Genomic DNA, 16,475 nt, shown 5'->3' with positions numbered 1-16,475 from the left:
CTCAGGCTTTGCTTGGGGAAATGTTATTCGGGACAGGGCAAGGTGATGCCGTTGAGCATACTCACGAGCAGAATAGATGATCGCATGCCAGTGCTTAAGTTTGGTCCTGGCCCTTTTTGGTTTGCTGGTATAGATGAAGTTGATGGTATTTCCATGGTAGGTACTTTCAGCTTACGCAGTCTGTGGGTAAGTTATTTCCTGAGACAGTCTCATACCCAGATTTTTAGTTTTAGTTTCTCCTGGAATGATTTATAGAGTGGGTGACTTATTACTCTGCAAAGCTCTTTACCTTCAGCTGTGCTTAGTAACGGAGGTTTGGATTGCAAAGCATGAAGCGACAGTCTCTTTTAGTCTGGGTGCACATCTGCCACTCCACAGGAGCCATGGGGGAATCAGCTCTTGGTAGAGATGTTTTAACAAACAGTAATGGTGGTAGCTCATAGGAAGAATCCAGACAATATTCCTTGTCATTTAACAGCCACAGAATACAGTGCCTGATGTGTTCATTTGGATGCTCAGCAGCAACAAGAGAGTTGCATATGCAAGAGTCCCAGCAAAAAACATACTCTATTCCCCAGCAAAAGAGCAGAGAGGCAAGGACTGTGGGAAGATTAAAACCCATTTCCTGAAAGTAAGTCTGGGGTGCTCTGCAAACGCAGGTAATGCCTGGGGAGCATTCGGTATTTGAATTTCTTCCAGGGATTGTATTTTATAGGTTCATGTTTGTGATGTACTAAAAATGTGTACATGTTCCTATCTGCCACTTGCTAATGTTTGCTTCTTACACTTATGCTTGTCCTTCTTTAAGCACTGTATCATTGCCAGGTTCTTGGTGTATGAGTAATTAATTCTCACTACTTGTTATGGCAATTACATACCATTGTTTATCTATAGCTGTATACATAAACAGATAGAAGAGGTACAGCCTTTTTGCTGGCAATGACATCAGAATGCAGCACATGAAAGCCCGGGAGGAGGCTGGTAAGAGATCAGCACACAGCAACTCAGATAGCAAGGAAATCTAGGTATTCAGAGGTAATAGAGCAATTATTTGTGCTTGCTATTTAAAATGTGCCTAGGTTTGTGCAATATATGTCCAAAATATTGTTATGGGATTATTCATCTTGAAGGAAAGTCTTAGTGGATATACTCCTACAAAGGCAGTGACCTGGCAGTGGAATATTATGCAATGTAATTGTTACTATGGCCATCAAGAAAAGCCCAAACACACAAGACAATAGTAACTTCATATAATAACTTTTTAGTGGTTTTCACCTGGAGCATCTGGGAGCACTCCCATAAAGCACAGCTAAAGAGCAGATAGAATTATCTAAGCTCAGGTAGTTGCCATAGGAACTTGTCAAGCACAGTACTATTTGCCTGCATGAACAAAAAAATACCATAATTAACTCTCCAGACCCTTCAATATCGAGAATTAGCTTATGAACAGAAAATACTAAACATTGAGCTTAGCAGAGCTCGATGAAGTGGGAAGGGAGAGGAAGGAAATAATAGTATTCTTTGTCAAGACTAGTAATGTTTTATACTGGAATATGTTTTCTGAACTGCCCGATGGAGTAATACTTTTAGCAATACATGGGACTAACTATCGGAGACCAGCAAAACTGGATGGAAAGGAAAGTGGGCTGAAGTCTGGGAAAAGTAGGCATCAGCTAGCACTGATATGCTTGCAGCTATTAGGCAGCCTGCACAAATCTCTGCATATTAGGCAGTATGCCATTCACATAGACTTTCAACCGAGAAAACTACTCATTTCTTCCCTAAGAAGTTCCTTATGCTAAGTGAGTGTCAGGGCCACTCACTTGGAGAAATGCCTTTATCAGTGTATCAACTCAGTGAATGCTCCTTTATTTTACTCTGGCTTGGTAGGATTCAACATCCAGCCATCTCTCTTTCTTGAGCTTCTTCGTGATGGGTGGATTTTTTTCTTCAGTTACCAGGCAAGCGTCCACTGGGCTGGACTGTGCAGGCAAAGGTGGACATCTACCTATGGCTTGGACCTGCCAGCTATGCCCAGAGCATCATGGAGAATTTGCCTGTAGGATATGAGACTGAATTACCACCTAACACCAACTCAGGGCACAGTGCGGTGCCCTCACCTGCCTGCCTGCTGTATAAAAGTAAGGCACTGTTTCTTCTCCGTATTAGCAGTTAAGAGACATTGCCGCAGAAGCTCTGGTTCAGAGGGTGGCACAACCTCTATCTAATGTAACCGTTCTAAGATGAACAAAAGCTTAGCATCTTTTAATCAGAAAAGGCTGGTGTCGTTACCAAGTCATCAGTCCTACCACTGACACTTTGCAGATGTCAGGGGAAGAAAGGACCTTTTCACTTACAATTTATGTTCCCTGTCCCATGGGTCTGTCACCTCGTAATGAGGAAGTATCCTTCAGTTCTCCTGATGAAGCTACCATGTTGAACACCTAGTAGATAAACCAGTGACATAAGGGAGATCAAAATTAACAGTTAACAACCTTGCAGTAGAAACTTACATTGGACATTGGTTTTAAGGTAATACAGAAGTCTTACACAACCTCTGAGTGTCTCAGCTGTTTGTTTAGTGAGACAGCACTAGCAACAGTTCCCTTTGTCAGATCCTGGTTGGACAGCAAGTGATGAATCTTCCCTTCCTACTTATGTGCTGCATCATTTCCACGAAGCTGACATTACTGTTTTCTTTGCAATGACGTAGCCCTGCACCTCTTCCAGCTGAGAGCCCACATGTATCAGGCGAGGGGACTCATTGCGGCTGACAGCACTGGACTTTCCGATCCTTTTGCAAAAGTTACTTTCACATCACACTGCCAGACCACTAAGGTAACTTCCGAAGTCTCTTTCAGTAAATAAAAGCCTTTTTTTTTTTTTTTTTTCCAATTAAGCCATGAAAAAGAAAAATCTTGGTTTTGTAAGGAGGTACCTAGCAGCCAAAGTTAGATGCCCGCTGCTAGAGGGCAATTCCTGACAGTTCACTGCAAGCAAGGCAAAAGTTTAAGTGTAACCCACTACTTTGACATGAGGCATAGTAGTACTAGTTTATTTTAGCTTGGATGTCAGATTCTCTGGGGCTACTGGGGCTTTGTAGATGTCTCTACATCTTTTTCTATACGTTTTAAGTTTGGGCTGTTGTCATTGCCTGGTGTGAGGGTGAAACCCCATGGTTCTCTTTTCCTGTGGTCTATGTGTGCAATGATTGAGCAAAGTGTGAAGACCTTCCTATGGCTTCTGTAGCCATACGAGCCAGCATGGCTCTTTGCAATGAAATTCGGGAAAGCACGTGGGTGGTTTTAGGCTGGCAAAGTTGAAATGAGCTGAAGACAAAGAGGTGTGAGATGTTCTGCACCACTTAAATGCTGCAAAAATGTGCCCATATGGTGTGGTCTCACATCTCCCTCAGGCATCTCCAGGGGCTAAGTGGTCTCCTGTGGACATTTGGTGGAGCCTCTAGAGAGAAGGGGGAACTTCTACAGAGCTCCAGCAAGAAGGGTTGAAGTACAGCCCTGGCAAATGAGCAGGAGGATGGTCCCTCACAGAACATGAAGACGGACTTTCAGAGGTCCTTAGCCCTCTACAAGTACCCTGGAGTTAAAATGGGGCTGCAAGTCCTGAAACCCATGCCACAAGCAGAATTTGCTGGGTCAAATATGGTTTTGCATCAGGAAAAATATTTAACCCCACTATCCATCCCTTCCCCCAAAAAACTCCTCAGAAGACTGTTTTAATTAATTCTAAAATTCGTCTGACACCTTCTTCTCTTATGAAGCAAGTTCTGTAGCATGTGCCAAAGGGAGCAAGAAGCAAAAAACTTTCTCTGCTCTAAGTTGTAGGTGCCTGTTTGTGCTGCTTTTGCCTCAAGGATATGAATTGATTTTTTTTCTGTAATGTGATTTTAACTTAGAATAGAAGTTGGTGAATGAAGCCAATGAAGTTAGTGTTTAGATGTACCAGATGCAGGAAAATAGAATTTGGCCCAGGAAAAATAGGATTTTATAGGCACAGAAGTGTTAAGTGTATTCACTGCTTGAATAAAATATTGCAGCCAATAACTTGCATGTTTTTAGAAGATTGTCAGCCAAGTGCCAATAAAATGTAGTCAAGAGCCTTATTTTCATTTGAAAGAACGATAGCAGGTTATGAGTAATTTTACAGTTGGCATATTTTTCCGCTTTAAATATTATCTTTGTTAAATATATTTCCTGCCAAGACAGATAAAACATTGTCTATGATGAAAAGCTATAAGCATCCACATAAGCCAAATTGCAACAAATTAAAAACTATTGATTTATTATGAGTGATCCACTAATTTTTTTTTTTCCCCATTAAGTGTTCTGTGTCATTACACTGAAATAAAAACAAGATTGGAAAAAATATACCCTGGAGAAGTGAAAATTGGCCTCGGTTTAGGGCAGAGGCTTTATTTTAATAGCACTGGACATGCAACTGCTTTCCTAAACCAAGAGCTTTCCTCTAAATTTAATACTGAGCTTTGTCTACACAGACTGGTGATCATGTATTGATATGCTTGTGAGGGGTCTGTGAGGCTAACAGGGAAATGAAGAAACTGGAGATACCGGCCTCAAGGTGAAAGAATCATGTTCTTCTGGCTGGGAATAGCTGCTGAAAAATGTGGTGTCTCAGACAAGGAATTGTTCAGGCTGTGGGAAAGGACGTGACCAGCAGAGCCGCCCTTCTGCTGAAAGACTCTCAACCACCCAGTTCATAGCTCATCAAGCATTTGCTCTCTTTCATTAGATCATTTCTCAGACGTTATCCCCCACCTGGAACCAGATGCTACTCTTCAACAGCATTGTGCTTCATGGCGACAGAGAGGAGATCGCTCAGTTCCCACCAGAGATCGTCATCGAGCTGTATGATGACGATGCAGTGGTAAACTCGAAATCCTTCTTAGTAAAAACCTGGGCTTTTATATCTTACTGCTTGTGGGAAAGCAAAGCAAAGACATTAAATGGATGACCTCACTGAATGGAACTCAGTGTTACAGTGGTTTGCAGTAGTTTGCATCTGAAAACAGCCCCAAGACTCACTTTTTGTCCTTGCAAAGCTATGGCTTTGTTTTTTCCTAAGTGAATCTTGCTCCCAAGGGCTGGCTTACAGAAATCAGAAGCATCTTGCCCCACCTCCCTTTCACACAACTATAAGTATTGTATCTAAGTCTGGGGAGGCACAGATTTACCTCTGACCATGCACAGTCTCACTGATTGAATGTAGAGCTCAGAAACTTTGGGTGCTCTGAAGAGGTAGTAAGTACTCAGCTCTTCCATTTTCATAGCTGCCTGGCATTTTACCTCACTTTTTCCTTCAGGAGAAAGTTTTTTTCCACAAAAATACTAAACTCTGCATCATCTTGGCTCCTATGGCAGCTGTGAAATTCAAATGCATTTGACACCTGTATTCTCCTTTATTTAGGGTAAGGCAGAATATATTGGGTCTACAGTGGCTGCCCCTGTGGTGAGACTTGCAGATCAAAACTATGAACCGCCTAAACTTTCTTACCACCCGGTGTATTGTGGAAATCTGTCAGGAGGAGACCTTCTTGCTACATTTGAGCTTCTGGAGGTAAACTAGACTTTCTTGATCATTGCACTTTTACACCCTGGGCTCACAAAAGTGGCCGTGGCATCAAAGCCCATCACCTTCTTGAATTAATGGGAATTGCAACTGGAAGAGCATCATTCTGCTCTTGGACCTCATAGTCCCTGTGCAATCTCTGTCACTGCCAGGGGCCACTATCTATGCACACACCACCGCCAGCCCCTCGTATGCTCTGAGCCTCATTTGCCCATCACTTGCCCTGCCCTAAATTGGGCTCTGACCTGAGGAACAACTGTGAAAATCTCACTGCCATTGCAAAGACCTGCTCTTTGGAGCAGCACATGGCCCTGACTTTGGAAACCTCAAAGCTCTCAATACTGCTTTCACTCTTAGGAAAAGGAAGGTGGATAAGGATTGGATTAGGGAAACTGAGTTTTCAGGTAACCCTAACATATTAAGAGAAATGTTACACTGTTTTCCATTTTTGAGACAAAATGCAAATTCAGCTTACCTTTGGGGCTAGCCCAGCAGATGCATGAGTGGGGTATATCATGCCTGACATTTCAGGGAATTTCAGTGGAATTTGCAGAGCCACCAGTTAGAGGAAACTTCTCACTGATGAAAACCTACAGCAGTATATTCTGAAATCTGAAATGGGAAAAATGTGGAACTCTGTGACACGTTTTACAGATATTCCCAAGATAAAACAGGCTTCATGAGCTAATTAATTTCTTGGTGAAAGCCTGAACTATGACACCATCTGGAACATTTCCTCATTATGTTGGGTACCTAGGCATAGAGTCTAGTACCTTAGCCATAATTTTCCCATTTCTTAATTGAAATCCACTCTTTGGTGAACAAAGAGAGCATTATGTTTTGTTTTGCCACCTTTTGGGACAAGGGAAGCAGCACTGCTTCTGGGATATATCCAAATATGCCCCTAAGACTTCTCTAGAGAATTGACAAGAACTGTAAGTAAAGATCTTGCAGTCCTTATTTTCATGCTCCGTATTATTCTTCTCAGTGACAACACTCTAGAGCTTCTCACATGGCGGATAATAGCAATATGACCATTAAAGACATTTTCAGGAAAAGATATACGCTGGCCACACTATTTCTGATACAGAAAGAAGATCCAGGGAATCTTGATTAGATATTGGTCTTAGGTTTTGCAGTCCTGGAGTGCAGTTTAATAAAAATCTTTAATGAGACAGTTCTGTCCTCAAATGTGAGATCTCACCAGCCTTCTCCTAAGCTGTGTCCTTTGGAACTAATCCGTTCTCACAGCTCTAAGAGGAGACACAAATAGCTATGTATGTTCTAATAAAAAAAAAACAAAAAGAAAAAAATGGTGCAGGTTTGAAATTACATGTGCATAAGTCACTGTATCATGTGGATTAATATATTCTTCTCGATCACCTGTCATCAGTATTGAAATCAGGCAATGCAATGAAAGTGGGTACCCGGAGCTGTGAACTCTGTGCAGGGACATGACATCTGGTATGTGATCTGGTTCAGGTGATCTTTGCCTCTTGTTTTATTTAAAGTATCTGTAAATCTATTATGGGGTAAATTTTTGGAGCATATAATGTCGGTTAATATAGAGTTGAAGCTCTGAATATCATTAAAGCTAAACAGGTGGATTTCTAGACAGACAGATATTGTTCACAAAGTTGTGTGTTTCTGTTTGGCTTTTTAAACAGCATCACAGAGGTAACTGATAGAAACCAGATATATTGGGGAACACCACCACCAGACCTCGATCTCTGGCCTTAAATTCCACAAAATCTATTAAGCTAATTGCTTTGGATTTTTCCTGATAAGAGTCAGTAAACCTGTGCATGTGAATTATTGCTGTTAATTACGTGAATACTCGCATATGCTGCAGGTGCTATGCTAGAAGATACGTTTTCCACCCATCTCCTCCTTCACCTACAAGGTACTAGGCAACACATCCTTGCTCCCTTGTGGTAATTAAACTCCTACACAACTGTACATAACTGCAGATGACAGACAGATGGCCTAGTTGAATGAAGCAGGAGACTTCAACTTTAGAGATTTTTTGAGAGCTGTATCTCAGCTGCTTCACCTTTCAACAGTGACAAGTTAGCTTAGGAACACTGAAACACTCTCGAAGTTGTGTTTCTTTTTCCCAGAAGCTGTATGTACAGTACGCTTTAGGTACTGTACTTCATGTGAAAGCCGAGGTGAGCTCTGTCTGTAGGTTGTTCGCTCACCTGTGAAACCTGTGTTCCTACTGTTCTCTGCTATCACAGCCTGAGCTTCTGGTGGGGCTGATCATCAGGTGCTGGCTTCAACGGTTTTATGTAGAAATTTGCTGAATCAGGTCAGGCTTCAGATCTGCCCTGAACGGACGGTCATAAATTCACTGTTGAAAATTAGGAAGGGATTGGGAAATGAAGCCAGGGAGCTTTCCCACAGAAGGTGAACCAAACGGGCAGCAGAGCCTGGAGCACAGCAAGAGGCAAAGACATGGTCAAGCCTCAGAGCTGTGGTGGAGCATGCTCTCCTCCCACCCACCTGGCACGGGTCAGTCGTCTGTGCCCAGAGAAGCTCCCGAACGTGGGGCAGGCTTATGTGCAATCACACACAAAGAACGAAAGTGCCGCTGGCCACAAGATTTTAGTAGTCACGCGGAGAAGACCCAGCCCTAATGCTGGAGATGTGACTTGCAAGTTCTCAAATGGTGACAGCGTGCAATAATGCAGGATCACTATTCCATGGTGGCTGAAGAGTACATTGTCTGTCTGGCAAATGTGCAGTTTAGCTGATGTTTACTGTCTCTTCAACAGCCTGTTTAAACTAGAATCAGAACTAGAATTTTCCTGTGAAAGTCTCCTGAGCAGTTTTGCTCAGGATCTTTGTTAAATTAAATTACTATGTTTTCTAATTTTAGTAAATAGAATTACTGTGCTTCAGTACATGCATGTCTTTAGGGCAGACTACGTCCTACCAGGGCAAAGGACCCTTTTTTTTCAGAGAGGTGCATACACCCAATCTATTGAATACTCTTCCTGCCAAATGTTTTAGCATCACAGCAGGACAGAGAGCAATGCAGGTCACATTCCTCTCACAGCACAACCTGTCTTTTCTGCAACGTGTCTTGTGAAACTGCATTGAACTGATGTGTTCTAGATGTCATTCACAGATACTTCTGCTAATGGTTTTATTCTTCCAAAAACCAACCTAAGTTATGACTGCTTAATTTTTCAGATTCCTGAGTCGGATCCAGACAGACTTCCCGCACTGGATCCACCAGACATTGGCCAGATTTACCCAGTCCCAGCTAACATCAGACCTGTTTTAAGCAAGTACAGAGTGGAGGTGAGTTACTGAGAATATTTCCAAATCTCAGCTCCTTTTATTCTCTCATTGAACTGTAGCAGCAAGGGTTGATGATTTTAAAATCCTGATCAATAGGAATCATGTAAAAACAGCATATGGATCCCAAAACAAACGTGGTAAGCTCAGATCACATTGATTCTCCAGGCCTTGGCATGCAAAGCGGTGCTTCCACCTGAGGCCAGCAAGGTCTACAGCTGTGTCCAGACCTGCTGGGAAGGGGCTGCTCCCGTGTCAGGGCGCGGCTGATGGACCTGCACGCTGTGCAGCCCAGGGAATTGTCTGCAGGAGGAGAAGTTCAGCATCAGCCACCTCCCGGGCCTTTTCTGGGTCCCAAATTTCAGACAAGCAATGTCTCCTGCCTGCGTACAAATGTCTGCACCTTCTCTGCCCTCCTCTCTTGCACCGTTTGGGTCCAAAGTCTCCTTATGTTAGAAAGCGGGGAAACGTGGCAGCTTTTCATGTCAGTGGAACGCCTGGATGCTGCCCAGCCTCACCACTCGCTGTCACTCATCCTGCAGCCTTCACACCACCTGTTTATTTGCCCATTTTGCTGTGCCAAGTCAGATACTTCTTGCATAACCTGGTGGCCTTCCCCAGAAATACCCCTTCAGGAGCCCAGCAACAGTTCCAGCTTTGCCTTCAAAGATCAAGCAATTGAGCTGCTGAAAAGGAGAGGACAACTGTTAGCTCTGCTGTACCATTTAGTTAAACTCTTGTTCTCTGTGCATAGGAAAGAGGTTTTGTTAACAGTACTTTTTTTTTCACACCAAACCCTGCAAGGTAAACAAGCCCACTGTCCACATCTATGATGCTAGAGGGACAATTTAAATCCTTAAACTTAGGTGTTCCTCTAAGTATTGTGCTATGAAGGTCTTCCCACTGCCCCCACAGTACGATTGCTTTGTGCTGCTTGTACATTTTCTATTTTACACTGCTATGGCATTCATCTCAACTACCTCTCAGGCACCCAGCTTAGAAGCATCCTCACTGTAGGCTTCTTGTTTGGACAGCTGAGCAGAGCAGCCACCCTCCCAGAGTGATTCAGATCTTAAATAGGTTAGATTATGTTTTGGAAGTGCATCTCCTGTCTCCTGGAGGGAGCCCAGGACAATTCCACTCCTCAACCTGACACCTCAGGCACCTTAAAACCAGGGATACTACATCCAGATCTGGACAGTTAAACTGCTATGAGAACAGGTTTATAGTTGAAGTGGAGGTTTATATAGTGTAATATGAACTCCAGAGGGTATCCAGCAAGGAAATGACACAGAATGAATATAACACAAATATTTTTGTTAAGATATTATGTACTATATTTCACACTGGTGGAAAAGGCCATAGAGCCATTATAACTACAGAAATGTGCCCCAATTTTAAGTGGGAAACTCTGGCAACAGAGCAGCATCTCACCAATCCTCACACCCCTCCAGTGCCCCTTGCCACTCCCTGACTCACTCAAATGTGTGAGTCACAGGTGCCTTTCTTGTGCCCAGGTGGCCAAGAAGGCCAACAGCATCCTGGCCTGTATCAGGAATAGTGTGGCCAGCAGGAGTAGGGAAGTGATTGTGCCCCTGTACTCGGCACTGGTGAGGCCGCACCTTGAATCCTGTGTTCAGTTTTGGGCCCCTCACTACAAGAAGGACATTGAGGTGCTGGAGCGTGTCCAGAGAAGGGCAACGAACCTGGTGAGGGGTCTGGAGCACAAGTCTTATGAGGAGCGGCTGAGGGAACTGGGGGTGTTCAGTCTGGAGAAGAGGAGGCTGAGGGGAGACCTTATCGCTCTCTACAACTACCTGAAAGGGGGTTGTGGTGAGGTGGGTGTTGGTCTCTTCTCCCAAGTAACTAGTGATAGGACAAGAGGGAATGGCCTCAAGTTGTGCCAGGGGAGGTTTAGATTGGATATTAGGAAAAATTTCTTTAGTGCGAGAGTGGTCAAGCATTGGAACAGGCTGCCCAGGGAGGTGGTGGAGTCGCCATCTCTGGAAGTGTTCAAAAAATGTGTGGACGTGGCACTTTGGGACATGGTTTAGTGGGCATTTAGTGGTGTTGGGTTGATGGTTGGACTTGATAATCTTACAGGTCTTTTCCAACCTTAATGATTTTGTGATTCTGTGAAATCCTCAGTCCTGCCAGTGTTCAAGTTGTCCACAAAGCCCCCCATGCTCCCTTTTGGTTCCGGTCTTCATTTCATGTTCATGAGAGTCACGGCTTCTCTCACCAACTGTGACATAACCATCTCTTGATGCCCCAGCCCTCTTCTTCAGAGCACCCCATTGTGTGCTGTATAAAGTCCCATTGTTCCTGCAGACCCCTGTTTTACAGACCCAGTCTCCTCCTTGTCCTCCAGACCAGGAGCACAATCCTTTGAAGGAAGCTGCTTGGAAACCTCCCGCCATCTGTTGCAGATCTGAGGGCTAGGTCAGCTTGCAAACCTGTTAATCACTTCTGCTTGTAGGGCATTTGCTTGCTCCTTCAACAGCTCTGACACTTTAAAGAAACTGAGCCCCTGCTCTTCAGATGAATAGTCCCCTTGCCCTGCTGAAAAGACAACTTCTACAAATGTGATTCTTATGGCTTGCTGTGGCAATATGTCCTTGATAACAGTTGGATGTTATTAATTGCTTCAACTTCCACCATAATTATGAAGGTGATTGGATATCAGATTTGTTTGTTTTTCTCTGGTAGTTTCGCATTCCCAAAGGGATACGAGGTGATGAGATCCCAGCAGTGGCTTCCCCCAGACTGAGGGGGCTCTGCAGGCTACTAGCATTTCTCTCTGCCCACCACAGGTCCTGTTCTGGGGTGTTCGAGAGCTGAAGAAAGTCCAGCTCCTCTCTGTAGATCGCCCCCAAGTTCTCATCGAATGTGCGGGGAAAGGAGTGAAGTCCTCTGTCATCCAGAGCTACAAGAAAAATCCCAATTTCAGTGGCCTTGCAGACTGGTTTGAAGTGGTGCGTACAGCATGCTGCTCCTTGCCTGTTTGTCCTCCAGTTAGGCAAGGTGTTAATTACTAATTTCCTTCCTTTCCTGGCAAATAATTTTTCCTTTGTCTTGATTAAATACATCAGTTTTTATGCAAAAAACCCATCAGTTCTTATGTAAAAATACTGATTTGAAGATGTTTTAAAAGACTACTGCTACAAATGTATAATGAAAGATGATGTTCCTTATGTTATAGCCCAAGTAGGCAAGGAAATATGTTGCAAACAGATTTTTACTGATAGGTTGGAACTTGTTGGCAGATAATAGGGATATTTTTAGTACTTTTTCCTTCTCCTTTCCGATTTTGCAGGGTACTACTCAGTTTCCTTTATTTTCTTTAAATTCTTTTAATTTTCCTTCGTGTGTTACTGGGCTATTAAGGGGATTGATCATTTCTTGCTCATGAGCTCTGGACCTTTTCATGTTGTAACACTTGCTGTTATGGACTGTAAATTTAATTATCACCTGTTGGCTGAGTTATGAGAGCTGGTACTTGTGGACTTTGAGTGGACAAAGGTCAGCATCAGAAAAAAAGTAATCTGTTCGATTTGCTCTAGTTGCTAGTGTCAAGAGAGAAGTAGTTTATAAGGCAAAAGGATATCAAAATACTAACCCAGATACTAAAGTACGATTGTGATAGTATTTTTAGCTTCCATTGTACCTCACATGTCCAAAGATCTCTTTTCCCTTTCATAATTCATCCTATAAAACATGTAACCACCCAGTGTCCACACCTCATGGTTGTGCAAACTGAGGCAGATAGGGTTAATGTCCTTCAACAAAGCAGCAGTGACATTAAGACTCAGAACTGCCAACACAGCATTCAGTCCTTCTGAATGTTCCTAATTCTCAGTTTATTCTAACAAAAGGTGCTTGTATATGACAGCATGGACTCAACTCAGTAGCACAGTACAAGGACAAGGCTTTGTCCAGACTTTGCAGAAAACTGTGGACAGAACTATATTGCCTATGCTGTATGCATTTTGCATTTTGAGTATGGGGAGAAGAAAGGTGGGAAGAGTAACAGTCTTATTGCTGTGCATGACAAATATTCTATACGTGTTCTGTATTTAGTAATTCTCATACTGCCGTCTGTCCTCCACTAGGAGCTGCCTGAAAATGAACTCTTGCATCCACCACTAAGCATCTGCGTGGTTGACTGGAGAGCATTTGGGAGGAGTACTCTTGTTGGAACACACACCATCAATTGCCTTAAGCAATTCCTATGTAAGACCCAGTTGGATCCTCAAGCTACACCAAACAGACTAGACATTATAGAAATTGATAAAGGTAAATGTCCAGTCCTGACCCCAAATGAAAAGACAAAGGACCTACTTAGAGGCTTAACACTAGGCATGTACTTGGAAGATATTCTTTATTGTGTTGAATGTAGGGTCAAACCCTTAATGACATGATCATTTGATGATCACCAAATGTGATGATAGCATTTCTGACAAAATCTTATCTAACTTTCCATGTTTCCATTACAGCTCCATCTAAGTCATCCCAGCCTGCTGGTTTATCCCAAGAAGAACCATTTTTAGCAGATCACATCTATGCTGAGGTGGAACAGGGTAAATGTACAGTGGTAGAGCCAGATCCATATCTCACAAATCTTCCTGACACTGACCCAGAGCACGCTGCCTCTGAAGCAGGGAAAAAGAGAAAACAGAAGGTGGGTATAGCTGAAGCTGCTAGCTGACTTCCCGTTGCAGTCTTGTAGACTTAGCCTTTCCTTATAAAATGGTCATCTCTTACTTAACACACTATCTTGCTGGCCCTTGAGAGAATTAATTAAGAATGCTTCTTGGACCCCATGTAATTTTGTTACTTCCATTAATAGATGCTTCTTTTTCTTCCCTTTTGTGCTGGATGTTCATCCCATGGGCAAGCACTACTGGAGTAGTATGGTTTTTGGTTTTTCTAGCCTTGTATGATCTATTTAATTGCAACACTCACTGTGAATGACTGTGTCCATGGTGTTTAGGCAGGGATGAAAGCCCCCTTGTGTTAGATGCTGGACAAACGTGGAGCAGAAAGTGTTTCCAAAAGATCTTAGGGTCAAAGTATAAAACTGATGTCAGTCTGTGGGTGAAGCAGATAAGAAAGTACAGGATAACAAGGCAATTCTGGTCAGCATGGTGTTTACAGTACAGTATATGCTCTAGATTGTGCACGTTGTTTTTTATTCAGATGCACATCCTCCTCCTTCCTCTGTAGTTTCTCCCACCACAACCACTCTTTTATTAACAACAATAAAAGCACACATGCAGGACTGAGTTTCATTTCAGAAGCTATTTCTGTAGCTACATAAAGTATGTTTCTTTAAACTTTGGTGTTTCAGTGGTCAGATGTTTCCAACATCCTTCATAATTAGGACGTCAAAGAAACTGCAGGGATGTCTTGTTCCCTAGATGTACTCACAACTATGGACCTTTCATCTGGTACAGATCAATTTTAATGTACAACAGCTAAGCATAGTAAGAAAAGAGTCCTAGAGGGAACCCCGTACTTTAACCATCTGTGTCATATGAATTATCATTCCTACTTACCTACCTATCATTCCCAGTTATCTATCTTTGCTCTGTCTTACCCAGCCAAGCTGGCCACTCTCTGTAAGGGTGTAGGATGAAATACTCTTTTTAACAAGGGCCAATCTTCAGGCAAGAACAAAGTTAGTAAGATTTGCCACATGAGCAGGTGGTCTTTAGGATCTGATTTTAGCTTTTTTGTAGGAAGAGAACAAATGAATTGCAGCAACTATTGTGATTCTTTCTCCTTCCAAAAGGCAATAAAGTAATAATGGGAGTTATAATGCAGACTTAAGTGGGAGAAACTGATTTGTACCTGAATGTTTAGATCCCTTAAAATATCATTACCTATTTCTCTATGTAGCCTGTTGCCTGGTTTGCTCTTGTGGCAATGTCTCAAATGTTCAAAGTTTTGGCATCATCAGTAGGTAATATAGAGGTAACTTTAATAATATGATGATCATGATGAAGTGTCTTGGAATGAAAACCAGAGATACTAATTCATATTGCATTTTATTACCTGTTGGAAGTTGAAATTTTCTTCATATACATTTGTTCAAGCTTGATGTCACGAGTCAGGTGATTAGTTTTAATCAGTTCTAGAGTTCAATGGTGTTTCCCTCATGCTTTGGTAGGATATGAAAAAATCTACCCGACGGTCAACAAAGAGGAGAAAAAGAACAATTGCAGATGAATCAGCTGAAAATGTTATTGACTGGTGGTCAAAATACTATGCTTCTGTGCTCAAAATGCGAAAGGTAAGTCACCCAGCATGCCCAAAACTCTCACGAATGAGCAATGTTGTGAAAGTAGATTTACTGCTGAATGATTTCGTTTTGGTATTGCATTCATAATGAGGAGTTTGTCCATCATCTTTTTCTTTTGAAAGGCAAAAGGAATTTTTTCCAGTGAGGGAAAACCTGAAGACAGTAAGTAAATTATTTGCATTTTTATATTCTTTTTGTACTACTAATACTTTGCTTCTCTACTATCTTACTATCAACAATTAAGGTCTGGAGTACTGCCGGTATAAGGGATTCTTTCCTCTACAGCTGATCAGATGGTGGGCAGGTTAAAATTTCACCGGCAGGGTTGGCTTAACATGAGTTTCCTGTCATTCAAATCTCATGCACAAAGATTTGCAAAGTCAAAGTCCTAAATGATAGATAGTGGAGATTAGGATAATCTTAGATTGCATTTGCAACAGGTTCAGAAAAAGAATCTTCTCTCAATTTTAAATCCAATTCAATGATATAGGAACAGCTTCTGCTAGGAGACACCATAGTCAAGTGTGTTACTTCCATAGCTGAAAAGCTTTGTGTCTATCTCAGGCTGCAGCAGAATTTTTTTTGCACAAAAATTTAAAAGATTTGGCCAGAAATAAGCTCTGTGTATGTGTATGTATATATGTCTCTATACATGCACAAACCTATGGGACCTGATGAAATGCATCACAGAGTCCTGAAGGAATTGGCTGATGTAGTTGCCAAGCCACTCTCCATGAGATTTGAAAAGCCATGGCAGTCAGGGTAAGTCCCTGGAGACTGCAAAAACAGAAACATTGCACCCATTTTTAAAAAGGGTCAAAAGGAGGTCCATGGGAACTACTGACCTGTCAGGCTCACCTCTGTGCTTGGGAAGATCATGGAACAGATCCTCCTAGAAGCTATGCTAAAGCACATGGAGGACAGGGAGGTGGTTTGAGACAGCCAACATGGCTTCACCAAGGGCAAGTCCTGCCTGACCAACCTAGTGGCCTTCTAGGATGGAGTGACCACATCAGTGGACAAGGGAAGAGCTACCAATGTCATCTGTCTGGACTTCTGTAAGACCTTTGATACCGTGTCCCACAACATCCTTTTCTCTACATTGGAGAGAGATGGATTTGATGGGTGGACTGTTGGGTGGATGAGGAATTGGTTGCATGGTCACATCCAGAGGGTAGTGGTCAATGGCTCAATGTCCAGATGGAGAACAGTGATGAGTGGTATCCGTCCTCATCCCAGTATCCTGGGATGTATCTGG

General features: G+C 42.6%; 1 protein-coding gene across 1 annotated transcript in view; it reads left to right on the top strand.

Moving 5' to 3' along the window:
* Window positions 1-15,208, top strand: part of FER1L6 (fer-1-like family member 6) — a gene marked incomplete at both ends in the record, with an annotated part of 41,069 nt that extends 25,861 nt beyond the window's left edge. Inside the window, 10 exons of the mRNA XM_010284076.1 lie at window positions 479-631; window positions 1,955-2,141; window positions 2,714-2,838; window positions 4,771-4,905; window positions 5,446-5,595; window positions 8,806-8,916; window positions 11,727-11,888; window positions 13,026-13,209; window positions 13,410-13,594; window positions 15,086-15,208. Of these exons, the coding sequence (XP_010282378.1) occupies window positions 479-631; window positions 1,955-2,141; window positions 2,714-2,838; window positions 4,771-4,905; window positions 5,446-5,595; window positions 8,806-8,916; window positions 11,727-11,888; window positions 13,026-13,209; window positions 13,410-13,594; window positions 15,086-15,208 (1,515 nt within the window). The remainder of the gene's footprint in view (window positions 1-478; window positions 632-1,954; window positions 2,142-2,713; window positions 2,839-4,770; window positions 4,906-5,445; window positions 5,596-8,805; window positions 8,917-11,726; window positions 11,889-13,025; window positions 13,210-13,409; window positions 13,595-15,085) is intronic.
* Between the last annotated feature and the right edge of the window lie 1,267 nt (window positions 15,209-16,475).

This window comes from Phaethon lepturus, unplaced genomic scaffold, assembly GCF_000687285.1.
Source record: "Phaethon lepturus isolate BGI_N335 unplaced genomic scaffold, ASM68728v1 scaffold18030, whole genome shotgun sequence".
Lineage (NCBI taxonomy): Eukaryota > Metazoa > Chordata > Aves > Phaethontiformes > Phaethontidae > Phaethon > Phaethon lepturus.
The sequence above is the reverse complement of the archived record's forward strand: the minus strand, read 5'-3'. Positions and strand labels throughout refer to the sequence as shown.